The 13439-nt window shown below is 45.2% G+C and overlaps 1 protein-coding gene across 8 annotated transcripts in view; it reads left to right on the top strand.

Moving 5' to 3' along the window:
* CSNK1G3 (casein kinase 1 gamma 3) overlaps positions 1-13439 on the top strand; it is a 448270-nt gene that overhangs the window by 271805 nt on the left and 163026 nt on the right. For all 8 annotated transcript variants that reach the window (XM_029619760.1, XM_029619702.1, XM_029619712.1 and 5 more), the window contains 2 exons: positions 10751-10836; positions 11545-11629. In XM_029619760.1, coding sequence (XP_029475620.1) covers positions 10751-10836; positions 11545-11629 — 171 coding nt within the window. The remainder of the gene's footprint in view (positions 1-10750; positions 10837-11544; positions 11630-13439) is intronic.

Raw genomic sequence — 13439 nt, 5'->3', positions numbered from 1 at the left:
GCCGCCATGGAAGAAACCCCGTCCAGAAAAGGAACCGACCTTTTCGGCGAAAGGGTCACTGAGGCAACCCTCACCCGACAGGGTATCGGGAGCTACGACTCAGCCTTTAACGGTGGTCCCTCCGGCTATGCCTCTGCCTCCTTCCTCTGTTCCGGAGCTGGGGCTGCTTGCTCCAGGTCTCCGATAAGAACTGGACCGGATGGTTCAGGAGGCCATCGACAAGGCGTTGCAACTACTCCAGGTTCCTCCGACACCGGTACCGATTGTGGAACCGCCCACTGACCTGATTCCGGCAGTGTTGCCACTGCTGCTCTCCAGGATGGAAGCGCTCATAGCCGCTTTTCCACCGATGGACCCCGGGTCGCCGATGGCTCCTGTGCCCTTCCCGCTTACTCTGTCATCGCGAGGAGAAACACCATTCTGCATCCCTCCATCGGGAGTTCTACCTCAGCCATCAATGCTGATACATCCATCGCCACCAGTCCAACCATCGGTGCCGATACGCCTGTCGGCGCCACCAAGCCATCCATCGATTCCCTTGATGCCTGCACCGGTGCCTTTGATGCTTTCATCAGTGCTTCCAATTATTCCTTTGATTCCTTCGGAGCCTAGACCAGGACCCTCTGGTATCCCACCACCCCATCCTCCTCTAGTTCCTAAAGGGGCAGGTGCTGATCCCTATAATACCTGGACTGATGATTCCTCCCCAGACACCGATGATTTACCTTCACCACCTTCACCCACTGAAAGTAGAAAGCGTTCTCCCCCAGAGGACCTTTCCTTTATAAATTTTGTGAAGGAAATGTCTGAATTGGTTCTCTTCCAATTACAGACTGAACAGGATGATAGACATCAGATGATGGAGTTGCTACAATTCCTGGATGCTCCCAAGGAAATAACCTCCATCCCTATCCACCAGGTTCTTCTGGATCTCCTTAAGAAGAACTGGGAACATCCTGGCTCCATTGCTCCAGTCCACAGAAAAGCTGACATTACCTATTTGGTGCAGTCAGCTCCGGGTTTTCAGAAAACTCAGTTGGATCACCAATCTGTAGTGGTAGAATCTGCACAGAAAAGAGCAAAGAGATCAAAGCCTCATACTTCTTTTCCCCCTGGCAAGGAACAGAAGTTTCTAGATGCCATTGGTCGTCGTGTCTTCAAGGATCAATGCTCATCTCCCGAATTGCCATTTATCAGCTCTATATGACCCAATATAATAGGGTCATTTTTAAGCAGATACAAGATTTCACAGACTCCCTGCCTCAGCAATTTCAAGATCAGCTCCAAACCCTAGTAAACAAGGGTTTTCAGGCAGGCAAGCATGAGATCAGATCAGATCTTACGATATCTTTGACACTGCTACTAGGGTATCTGCAGCTGCTATTTCGGCAAGGAGATGGGCCTGGCTCAAATCTTCCGACCTTCGCCCTGAGGTACAAGACAGGTTATCCGACCTACCCTGTGTAGGAGATAATCTGTTTGGCGAACAGATTCAACAGACGGTGGCGGAACTTAAGGACCATCTTGAGACCCTAAGACAGCTCTCTCTGATGCCTTCTGACTACTCTTCAAAACAGCCCTTCCGAAAGGACTCGAAGTCATTTTTCCGCCCGAAGAAGTCCTACCCGCCACCAACCAGATCCCGCCACCAACCACCTACCCGCCACCTACCCGCCACCAACCAGATCCTGTTCCACGGAAACAGAAACCGCAAGCAGCTCCTCAACCAGGTCCTGCTTCAGGTTTTTGACTTGTACCTAGAGAGCAGCAGCCATCTTCCATTGCCTCACATACCAGTGGGAGGTCAACTGTGCCACTTCAACAACATATGGCACTCAATCACCTCGACCAATGGGTACTGGCGATAATTGCTCAGGGTTACCATATGACCTTACTCTCCGTGCCACCGGACTCCCCACCTCTACCGACGTGGAGAACATCCGATCACTCCATCCTTTTGGATCAGGAGGTCTTCCTTCTCCAATCCAAGGCAATAGAACCCGTACCCTACTCTCAGCACAGCCTAGGATTCTATTCCCGGTACTTTCTAATCCCCCCAAAAATCGGGAGGCGTTCATCCTATTCTGGACCTACGGGCCCTCAAGTACCTCCAGTGAGAGAAATTCAAAATGGTAACCTTAGGCTCGTTGCTTCCTCTTCTACAAAGAGGAGACTGGCTCTGCTCTCTGGACCTCCAGGACACATACTCATATTGTGATAACTCCATCTCATCGCAAATATCTGAGGTTTCTAGTAGGCCCCAAGCACTATCAGTACCGAGTGCTTCCATTCGGCCTAGCGTCTGCGCCATGAGTCTTCACAAAATGCCTCGTAGTAGGTGCAGCATTCTTCAGGACTCAAGGTGTTCACGTCTACTCCTATCTAGACGATTGGTAAATCATTGCTCCCACTCAGCAAGCTGCTCTGTCGTCCCTCAATCTAACCTTACACACTCTAATTTCATTAGGATTTCTCATCAACTACAACAAATCCTACTTAGTCCCATCTCAAACCTTGTCGTTCATTGGGGCAGACTTGGACACCTTGAGGGCAAAGGCTTTTCTACCACAACAGTGAGCTCTCACCCTTGTGTCTCTTGCACACCAGCTGCAGTCTCAGCACTCCGTGACTGCACGCCACTTTCTCATCCTCCTGGGACACATGGTGTCCTCATTTCAGGTCACACCAATGGCCTGTTTGGCCATGAGAGTCATGTAGTGGACTCTGCGGTCTCAATGGACTCAAAGCATTCAGCCCCTGTCGACCATTGTCCACGTAACAGACTCACTCCGTCAGTCTCTTGCCTGGTGGAAAAATCAGATCAATCTCTTCCAAGGCTTGCCCTTTCAGGCTCCAGTCCCTCAATTAACTCTCACCACTGATGCTTCCAACCTCGGCTGGGGAGCCCATGTGGCCAATCTGCAGACACAAGGATCTTGGTCTCCAGAGGAAGCCAAACACCAAATAAATTTCCTGGAGCTTCGAGCAATCAGATATGCTCTCAGGGCATTTCAGGATCACCTCTCAAATCAAGTTATCCTGATCCAGACGGACAACCAGGTGGCCATGTGGTACATCAACAAACAGAGAGGCACGGGCTCCTTCCTTCTGTGTCAGGAAGCTGCACAGATATGGGCGGAAGCTCTCTCCCATTCAATGTACCTCAGGGCCACCTACTTGCTGGGAGTGGACAATGTGTTGGCAGACAAGCTGAGTCTCATCTTTCAACCGCACGAGTGGTCTCTCAACCCCTCAGTAGCGAACTCCATCTTCCATCAATGGGGATATCCTCAGATAGACCTCTTTGCGTCTCCTCAAAACCGCAAAGTAGAGAACTTCTGCTCTCTCATTCGCAGTAAACACTCTCAGCCCAGAGATGCATTCTCTCTCTCGTGGGCAACCGGTCTACTTTATGCATTCCCTCCACTTCCTCTTCTCTCGAAGACTCTCATGAAGTTACATCAGGACAAGGAAACCATGATCATGATAGCACCTCACTGGCCACGCCAAGTGTGGTTTCCAATACTTCAGGATCTCTCCATTCGCAGGCACATTCCCTTAGGAAAGGACCCGCTTCTGATCACTCAAAACTATGGGTGCTTCTGCCACCCCAATCTTCAAGCCTTGTCCCTGACGGCATGGATGTTTAAAGGTTAATCCTTCATCCACTTAACCTTTTTTTTTTTTTTACAAATAATTTTAATTGCATTTTGGCATACATCAACAAAAACAGATAGCATGCTGAACACAGGTGTCCTTCAGTATCCAACAAGCACCGAAAAGAACAGATGCAATCCCTAATACAGCAACACGCAACGCGATTACCACCCACCCTAACCCCCCCCCACCCAAGTCAATTAAACCACACTGTGATGCGGGGTTAAACCCCCCTTGACCTAAGAAAAAAAGAAACAGGACAATATGGCAAGTGATATCAGTCATTAAGGAGCAAACTCCGCGCTCTGAGGCAATGCCTGAATGTAAGGATCCCAGATCTGTAGAAACCTTCGCCGCTGTCTGGGATCTTGGCAGGCGGACATCCACTCCATCTGCATCAGACTATGCCAATGATTCCTCCAAACCCAAAAAGAGGGCGCCGTCGCCTCCTTCCACTGCAGTAGAATCAACTTCTTCCCCACAAAACAGGCTTTCATAAACAACAGACTATGTCCAGCGTCACGGATACGTAATAAAGGAATACATTCAAGTAGTATCAGAAGAGGAGAAGTATCTTGGAGGAGAAGTCCATTACCTGCTATTAAGTTCACTTAGAGAATAGCCACTGCCATTAGCAATGGTTACATGGAATAGACTTAGTTTTTGGGTACTTGCCAGGTTCTTGTGGCCTGGATTGGCCACTGTTGGAAACAGGATGCTGGGCTTGATGGACCCTTGGTCTGACCCAGTATGGCATTTTCTTATGTTCTTATGTTCTTATGGCTTGTAGGGGAAGACCCAACAGCTCAGCCAAATAACAGATGATACGTCTCCAAAAATGTTGAATGACAGGGCAACCCCAAAACAAATGGGATAAAGTGCCTTTCTCGATTACACTTCCCACACGTGTCAGCTGGTACCAGAGCAGAGCGAAATGCAGCCTGAGTGGATACATATGCTCTCCAGAGAAATTTGAATTGCATTTCCCTATAGTAAGAAGTAGAAGAAATCTTAGCAATGCACTTAAAGCAAGTTCCCAATTGGGTGGCCGTAACCTTAAAAAGCTCCTCCTTATTCCAACGCTCTGCCAAGGCTAAACAGGGTGTTTGATAGACTAAATTCCGCAACTGCTGATGATAATGTCATAGGGCTGGTACTCGGGTCCGGTCCAGCTGAAAACAGTCCACAATTGCCCGAACCCCCTCTGGTACCAGACTGGCCCTCGGAAGGGATTTAATGTAATGAGAAAGCTGCAAATACTCAAAAACAGATAAGTGCTGCAGATTATAACGGTCAGCCAATTGTTGGAGGGTGAGTAATTGGCCCGTATCATCAAAAACATGACCCACTAGCGTGATCCCGAGAGCTGCCCATCTCTGGAAAACTATAGATGTGGAACCCAGGGAAAAATCAGTATTACCTTGTAAAGGGAGAAAATATGCACAGCCCTGGGGAAGCTTCAACAGTTTTAATAAACGTAGCCAGGCCCTCCGAATCGGGGTGATCAACCCCGCCAGCGGCTCTGGCAGAGTCAGTTTATCCCATGTGGTCTGTAAAACAAAACCGCAAGTCACGGGTGCCCAGGATTGTACGGTCTGCCTCAAGATGCATGTAAAAGCTCTCCTCCAACAACCATTCCCGGACCACCTGTAAGTTACTTGCCCAGTTATATAAGTGTAATTTGGGAACACTAAGACCCCCAAATCCCCATTTACTCTGCAAATGATAAAGCGCCACTCTAGATTTTTCCCCACGCCAAAAGAATCCACGCATACCGCTTTCTAAACGTCGAATGTCCTTAAGCTTTAAAGTAAACACCAAGTTCTGAAAAACATAGAGCCATTTGGGCAGAATAATCATCTTGAAAAGATTAATAGGACCCCCCAAAGATAGTGGCAGAGACCGCCAGTGGAGCATCCGGTTTAAAGTAAAAGTTGAGGGGATGTACATTAAGGTCATGAAGCTGAGATAAGTCCATAGATATATAAATACCCAAGTATCATATGCTCCTCTGTGCCCAAAGCAAGGGAAAGGGGCCCTCCCATCGCTCGCGCAGCGTATCCGGATAAGCCAGTGCCTCAGATTTATCAGGATTTAAGCGAAAGCCTGAAAGAGCCAAAATCATTAAAAAGGGACAATAGATGGGATAAAGATGCCCTAGGATTGGTCAGAGAGACCAGGAGGTCATCAGCAAATGCCGCATATTTGAATGTCTGATTTTGAAATTGAACCCCTTTTACTTGTCGGGCCTGCTGAATAGCCAAGAGAAGGGGTTCTAATTGAAGTAGGAACAACAGGGGAGATAAAGGGCAGCCCTGCCTAGTTCCCCTAGATATTGGAAATGTATCAGAAGAAGAATGATTGACCATTATCCTCACTACAGGGTCCCTATAAAGGAGGTGAACTGCTTCTCTAAACCAACCGGTAATATTCATGGCATCCAACACATCAAATAAATAAGTCCACTCCACCCTATCAAAAGCCTTTTCGGCATCAAAGCTTATGGCCAGAAAGGGCTCTTGAAACTGTGTGCACAGCGCCATAGCAGTCAGTACCCTGCAGATATTTGTAAGAGCATAACGTTTCTGTACAAATCCCACTTGATCCGGTTTAATTAAGGAAGGCAGGATCAGAGCCAATCTATCAGCTAGTATTTTTGTCAACAGTTTGTGATCAACATTTAATAGTGATATAGGTCGATATGCGGTAGGGGATTGTGGGTCCTTCCCTGGTTTAGGAATCAAAGTGATAGAGGCTTCATGATCATGGAGCAGGAACATGCCCTGAACAACCAAGGCATTGAAAGTTCTTGTAAGGGGACCAGTCAAGATGTCTGTCAAAGCCTTGTAATATTCGGCTGTATAGCCATCAGGCCCTGGGGCTTTGAAACGCTTTGCCCTCCAAATAGCCCTCCAAGTCTCCTCCTCTGAAATTGGTTGATTTAGTTGGGCTTGCTGCTCAGGAGTAATACGGGGCAACTCTAATCCAGCACAAAATTGCTGGCCTCTAAGTACATCCCTGGTCCCAGCAGAGTATAAATTAGCATAATAGTCCCTAAAAACCTTGAGAACACTGGGAGTATCCGTAACCCGCTGACCCGTGGAGGTCTTCAGGGCCGCCACAAAACCAGATGGTCGTCTGGCCTTAATTAAATTAGCCATAATTTTACCGGGCTTATTCCCCATTTGAAAAAGCTTATGTTGGTAATACAACACACTTTTTTTCGCCCTCTGGGGCAGTAAAGTGTTCAGAGCAGTTTGCACGGAGAGATACTGGGCCCTTAGTCGGGGAGTTAAGAACAAGCAAGCACTGACAAGCACTGCGGAGTTGAGAACTTAAAGTAAGAATCCGTTTATCTAACATTTTCCTCCGATGTGCTACATACGAAATAATTTTCCCCCTTAGAACTGCTTTAGAAGCATACCAGTAAAACACCAGATCCTCCACATGTTGGGCATTATAAGAAGCATATTCATTCCACTTAGCCTGGGTGTGTGCCCTAAAATCATTATCCTCAGCCAAGTAGTAAGGATAGCCCCAGTGGTGCGCAGCAGGGGCCCCTGCTGCCCAAGTCAACTCCACCCAGACAGGGGCATGGTCCGAAAGGTAATGTCATCTATGCCCACATCAGTAAGTTGGGAAAAGAGACTAGTGCTAAGCAGGATGTAGTCTATGCGGGAATAAGTGGCATGCACACACGAAAGATGCATGAAATCAGTAGCAGTGGGGTTTAAAATGCGCCATGCATCCAATAAATCCATGTCATGTTCAAACAAGGCACTTAACCTTTCTGAACCAGTTTCCTGTGTCCTTATTGCTTCACGGAAGCCTTCCACGAGAAAATCTTACTCTTACAAATGGAACAGGTTTACGTCATGGTGCTCTTCTCAGTCCCTTGACTTGTCCTATCATGAAGTTTTTGGACTATCTCTGGCACTTATCAGAGTCAGGTCTAAAAACTTCTATCAGAATGCATGTAAGGTGTCGGGGATGTACCCATATCAGTACAACCCCTTGTAACCCGTTTTCTGAAGGGCTTGCTTCACGTCAAGCCTCCACTGCATCCTCCGGGCCCCTTCTTGGGACCTCAATCTAGTTTTGGGTCGGCTCATGACATCACCATTCGAGCCTCTTCAATCCTGTGATCTTCGCTATCTCACATGGAAAGTGATTTTCCTCCTGGCAATCACTTCGGCTCGCAGAGTTAGTGAATTACAGGCTCTAGTAAACTATCTACCTTACACTAAACTTCTGCAGGACTGGGCAGTACTCCGCACTCACCCTAAATTTTTGCCTAAGGTAGTTTCGGACTTTCATTTCAATCCATTATACTACCTACCTTTTTTCCCAGACCCCATTCCAATCCAGGAGAACAGGCTCTGCATACCCTTGACTGTAAACGGGCTCTAGCATTCTACCTAGACCGTACAGTTGCCCACAGGGAAAGCACTGAACTGTTTGTCTCTTTCCATCCTAACAAGTTAGGGCAGCCTGTGGGTAAGCAGACTCTCACCTCCTGGTTAGCAGTCTGCATATCCTTTTGCTATCATCAAGCGGGCATTCCATTTCAAGACCATGTTAAAGCACACTGTGAGGGCCATGGTGACTTCAGTAGCACACCTATGATCGGTGCCGCTTCCTGACATTTGCAGGGCTGCCACCTGGAGTTCTCTCCACACCTTTGCAACCCACTATTGCTTGGACAAGGCCGGAAGACAAGATTCCATCTTTGGCTAGTCTGTCCTTTGTAACCTTTTTACAACGTGATGTACCAACACCCTTCCGCCTGCCCATTAGGGTTCAGGATGCCCTCAGCCAAATTTTTATCCCAGTCCTAGTGCCTTGCACACCTGGTTACATTTGGTGCATGTATCAGACATCCTCAGCTTGGTACTCACCCATATGTGAGGACTACCATCCTGCTTGTCCTGTAAGAAACAAATGTTGCTTACCTGTAACAGGTGTTCTCACAGGACAGCAGGATGTTAGTCCTCACGAAACCCACCCGCCGCCCCGCGGTGTTGGGTTCGTAACATTTTCTTATTTTATTTTTCGGCACTACCTGTAGCTTTTAAACAAGACTGAAGGGGAACCCCATTGGCTGCAGGGTTAGTGCCATGCTGGGCATGCCCAGTAGGGGCCAGTCAAAGTTCTGGAAACTTTGACAAAAGTGTTCCGAGATTGGGCTCCATCCTGTGATGTCACCCATATGTGAGGACTAACATCCTGCTGTCCTGTGAGAACACCTGTTACAGCTAAGCAACATTTGCTATATATTTTTCTAAAGGACACAGTATTATATGTACTTAGTTATTTTTATTTCTATCAATTCCATTTTTATTGTAAAATCGCACATCAAAAACAGATGACAACTTAACACTTAAGCCCCAAATTAAAAAACGTTTGGACTGCTTTTTATAAATTATGACTTTTATGTCATTTAAAATATTTTACTCAAATGATGTGTAGAATAATTATACAGGTTTTAGTTTTAAATTTTCTGGACTGTTATAATTTAGTATATTTAGGAATGCCAAATATCCTGCTGAGTATTCTTCAGTTAATATAAAATTTGACTGCCAGAATAATTAGTTATGCAGCAGATAAGATTACCCCAAGATTGAAGCGGTTGTATGCCAGTTCAGCAAAGGGTCATATTTAAGATTTATTTTTTAGTCCATAAAATTAGATATGGTAAAGACCTGCATTGTTTAGCAAATTTTTGGAAAGATATGTTCCTCCATGAACATTGCACGCTGTAGACAAGGATTTGTGCCTTTATTATAATAAGCAAGGTTGCATGAAATGTATTTCAGAGCATTCTCAGTAGCCGCACCATTATTATGGAATGCCTTACCTGAACAGCTGCAAAAAGTACAATTTATCATTCAGGAAGAAGATTAAGGCTCTTCTGCCATCAGATCTTTGATTAAGGCTGCTGAATGCATTGCACATTGGATGGTGCCTTGTGCATTTTATTGTTGATTTTATATATTTTTATTTTTGTTTATTTTAGTATTTTGTATGAGTATGCTTATGTTTGTTTTAATTATGAGTTTATACTTGGAATCTACAGTGAACATTTTGATGGTAACTTTAAAACAAATGTGCCCATATACTTGCAAATGTGGGCATGAGCATATGTGTATGAGATTTATATCGTACGCAATTGCACAGACATTTTATAAAATGTCTATTCGCACACACATATTCTCCTAATTTTAAGCATTTGCATGAGAAAATGTTCATGTATTTAGCTTTTATTTGCACAAGTCAGCATATTTTATAACATGCACGTGAGAAGGAAATGACCAGTTTTACCAATTAGTTCACTAGTTTGCCCAGGTTATAAATAGCTCACCCTGTCAGTATTTAGCTATAAAGAGTTTTATTCAGGCTTGTACATGATAAACAGCAGAAATAAATATGCTCATGTATCAGCCGTACGCACATGGAGTTTGCAGATTATAAAACTGCAACTTGTGCACATAAATGGAATGCACTTACCCGCCCCTTTTATGCTCTATCAAATTTATCTGTGCACCAGTTACTTGTGCATGTTTGTGCGAGGTTTATAAAATAGACGCTCATGCAAATAGCACATATTCATGCTAGTGCTATTTTGTGCACGTGCATCTTTTGAAATTTACCGTTAAGTGAATATTTCAGGAGATAAGATTATTAAATAAAGTTGTTAGTAATGTGTATGCTAAATATAATGGCTTATCTCTGGTCACTACAGGTATAACCATAATCTTTCCTGCACAAAATCATTGTAAGTTAAAACAGCAGTACTACCATGTGTTTCTTCAGTCAGACATGACATAAGAAATATAATCATTAATGCACTTCCTGAATGAAATAAGCATAATATTGTGAAGTTTTTCGCAACCTCTCCTTAGTTGGCCTACTCCTGTCTTGATGGATATATTTTAAGTTGATGAGCAAACTCCCTTTCTGGCAAATTCAGAAACATGTATTGCTTACATGGAAAAGTAAGAAGACAGTGGAGAATTCAGGCAGGGAGAGTTATAAAAATGGGTATATTGAAATTGTGGCACATTTTATTTAAAATATGTTTTTCATATTGCAGAGCAAAGTAGAAGAGATGATTTGGAAGCTTTAGGTCATATGTTCATGTATTTTCTAAGAGGCAGCCTTCCGTGGCAAGGTTTAAAGGTATGGTATTTTTTTCCACCCTCTTGCAAAATGACTTTTAAAAGAACCTCTGTTTTTTTGGAAATATATTTATTCCAGTAGTTGAATCGGGGATATTTGCCATTATTTTGACACTTCATATTTGATAATTTATTTTTCTGTAATGGGTTACTTGAGGAAGTCACTTTTTAGATTAAAAAAAAAAAAGACATTTACTATAGACACATTTAAAAATCAATTGGGCAGCTTCTTAGCTGCTGATAATTTAAATAAGAGGAGAAGAGTAGGAACAGTAGATTTTGCAGTGGACAATCGTGGAGATGGCCATTTGTGCTTCTGAAATGCTAAGATAAAACATGTTGGGATCTTGTTTTATGTGATTACAGCAGGAAAATACATAATGCATTCACAAAGTGCTTTTTACAGACTGGTTTCAAATTGTAGCCAGTACATACGGGTCTCAGGTTTTAAATACCATCTGTCCCAATATTGATTACATTTCAACATATAGATATCTGGTCCAGTTACTAGCACCCATTAATTGGTCTTTTTGTTTAGTGTGACTTGATTGAAAATCATATGGATTTGTAGTCTACAGTATTTGCGCTAAATATTTTTCGACAGAAAGGTGCCTTATAATTTGTATTTGTTGCATATATTGCCACAATTTTATTTTCTAAAATGGGCTTTTGAATCTGAAATTCACATCTCTCTCTCTCTCTCAATTAGGCTGACACACTAAAAGAAAGGTATCAGAAAATTGGAGACACAAAACGAGCAACACCAATAGAAGTACTGTGTGAAAACTTCCCAGGTAACAGCTGCATTTTTATGAAGATTTAATGCTTAAGTGAAACAGTAATTATAATCTGATGTCATAGGATCTCTGGACAAATGTGAGAACAATTTGCTTATTCTCCATAAACTATGAAAGTAAAATTGAGATGTAAGTTTCTTTTCTCCTCGGACGAGCAGGATGGTAGTCCTCATACACGGGTGACATCATCAGATGGAGCCCAGCGTGGAACACGGATCTCATAGATTCTAGAACTTTCAAACATGCCTTACTGAGCATGTGCAGCTGTAGTGATCACCCTGCCCCCCCCCCCCCCCCCCCAGGCAGGGACCCTTAGTCTCTTTCTCCATGGAGCCCTGTGATTGCGGGAGCTGTGTCTTTCAGTATTCAGCTTTGTGCTCTCCTCACAGTTTTTGTAAGTGATTTTTTTGTAGAGCTGCAGCTGTTTTCTTTTCTTTACCTTATGGTATTTTTTTTGCTTTCCTCTTTCTTCTTTCCTCTGTCTGCCAGCCTTATGATGGGTCTTAGTCTCTGTGCAGTCTGGCAGAGTCTGTCTATCCCTTATTAAATAAATACTACTCTGGCAGTTTAGTCTCTGTCCTCTCCTTGCTCTGTCTGTTTTTGTATCTTTGTCAGGTGCTCGCAGGACTGACTGTGTAAGCTGCTGAGCCTGGGGACTCACCTGAGTTCTACCTGGGCAGGAGTTCCTTGTTTCGCCAGTTGATTGGCATCGATGGAGATTCAGACAGTGCAGATATCGAGGACCACACCGCTTCTCTGGGGGGAGGAAGCTCATCCTCCCCACATTCCAAGGAACTAGTCTCCATGGGCAGGAGGCCTGGATGATGTAGCCTCCCCTTCTGCCAGAGAGGGCAGTGCAGTCTCCTTGTGAGCAAGGGTGAGCAGGAGCCTGGGCAAGCAGCTTGTTGCTGCACCTTCGGTGCCATGCCCAATAACGGCTGCCCATGCACATCTGTGGCCAGCGCACTGTTGATCTGATGCATAGATGCCAGGACTGTGTCGAGGACCAGGACTGCCATTAAACACCATGGTCACCCTTGATGCTGTCGAGGTAACAGGTGCCCTCAATGCCTTCGAGGTGCGTGGGCGCCCTCAATGCTGAAAGGGCCTTCTGTGCTGTAGGCATCTGTGGATTATGGTTCAATGCACCAGTGTCATCGAGCGCCTTGGGCCTTGTTATGGTGGAGTAGCGGCACTGACCTCTAGTGTCGGGGACCAGGTCTGCCATTGAGCACCATTGGAGCCGCCCTCGATGTTGTGCTCTCGATGTCATAGTACCATTGATACATTCTGGGCCTTTGATGCCCTCGATCCCATCAAGGTGCGTGAATGGCTACCCTCGATGCCATCGAGGTGTGTGGCCTTAATGACATTGCAGTGAGGAGCTCCCCAGATTCCATAGATGCCTTCAGTGCTATCGAGATGCAGGATCGTCATGGAGGCCATCAGGCATATTGGCCACCGATATCTTTTTGTTTTTATTCTCGACAATATCGAGCACCACTGAGGCACTAGGATCGCCATTGAGCATCCCCGGGGCCATCAACCACCAGAGCTCTTGAGAGCACTAGAGTGCCACTTAAGCCCTTGAGCGATGGGGTTTTCAGCCTTGAACGGATTGAGTGCCGGGTCGCCATTTACTCAAGGCACACTGGTACGCCGCAGCATTTGGTACACACTGGTACGCAGTGGTCCGGTGACATCGAGGCTCCTTGGTGTCCTGACAGTGCACAGAGGGGTATTGTGCACCATGGATGCCAATCTCAGTGGCCCTGAGCCACTGGGATTGCGAGACATTGGAAGCCTT

Source organism: Rhinatrema bivittatum, chromosome 1, assembly GCF_901001135.1.
Source record: "Rhinatrema bivittatum chromosome 1, aRhiBiv1.1, whole genome shotgun sequence".
NCBI classification, from domain to species: Eukaryota; Metazoa; Chordata; class Amphibia; order Gymnophiona; family Rhinatrematidae; genus Rhinatrema; species Rhinatrema bivittatum.
The sequence above is the reverse complement of the archived record's forward strand: the minus strand, read 5'-3'. Positions and strand labels throughout refer to the sequence as shown.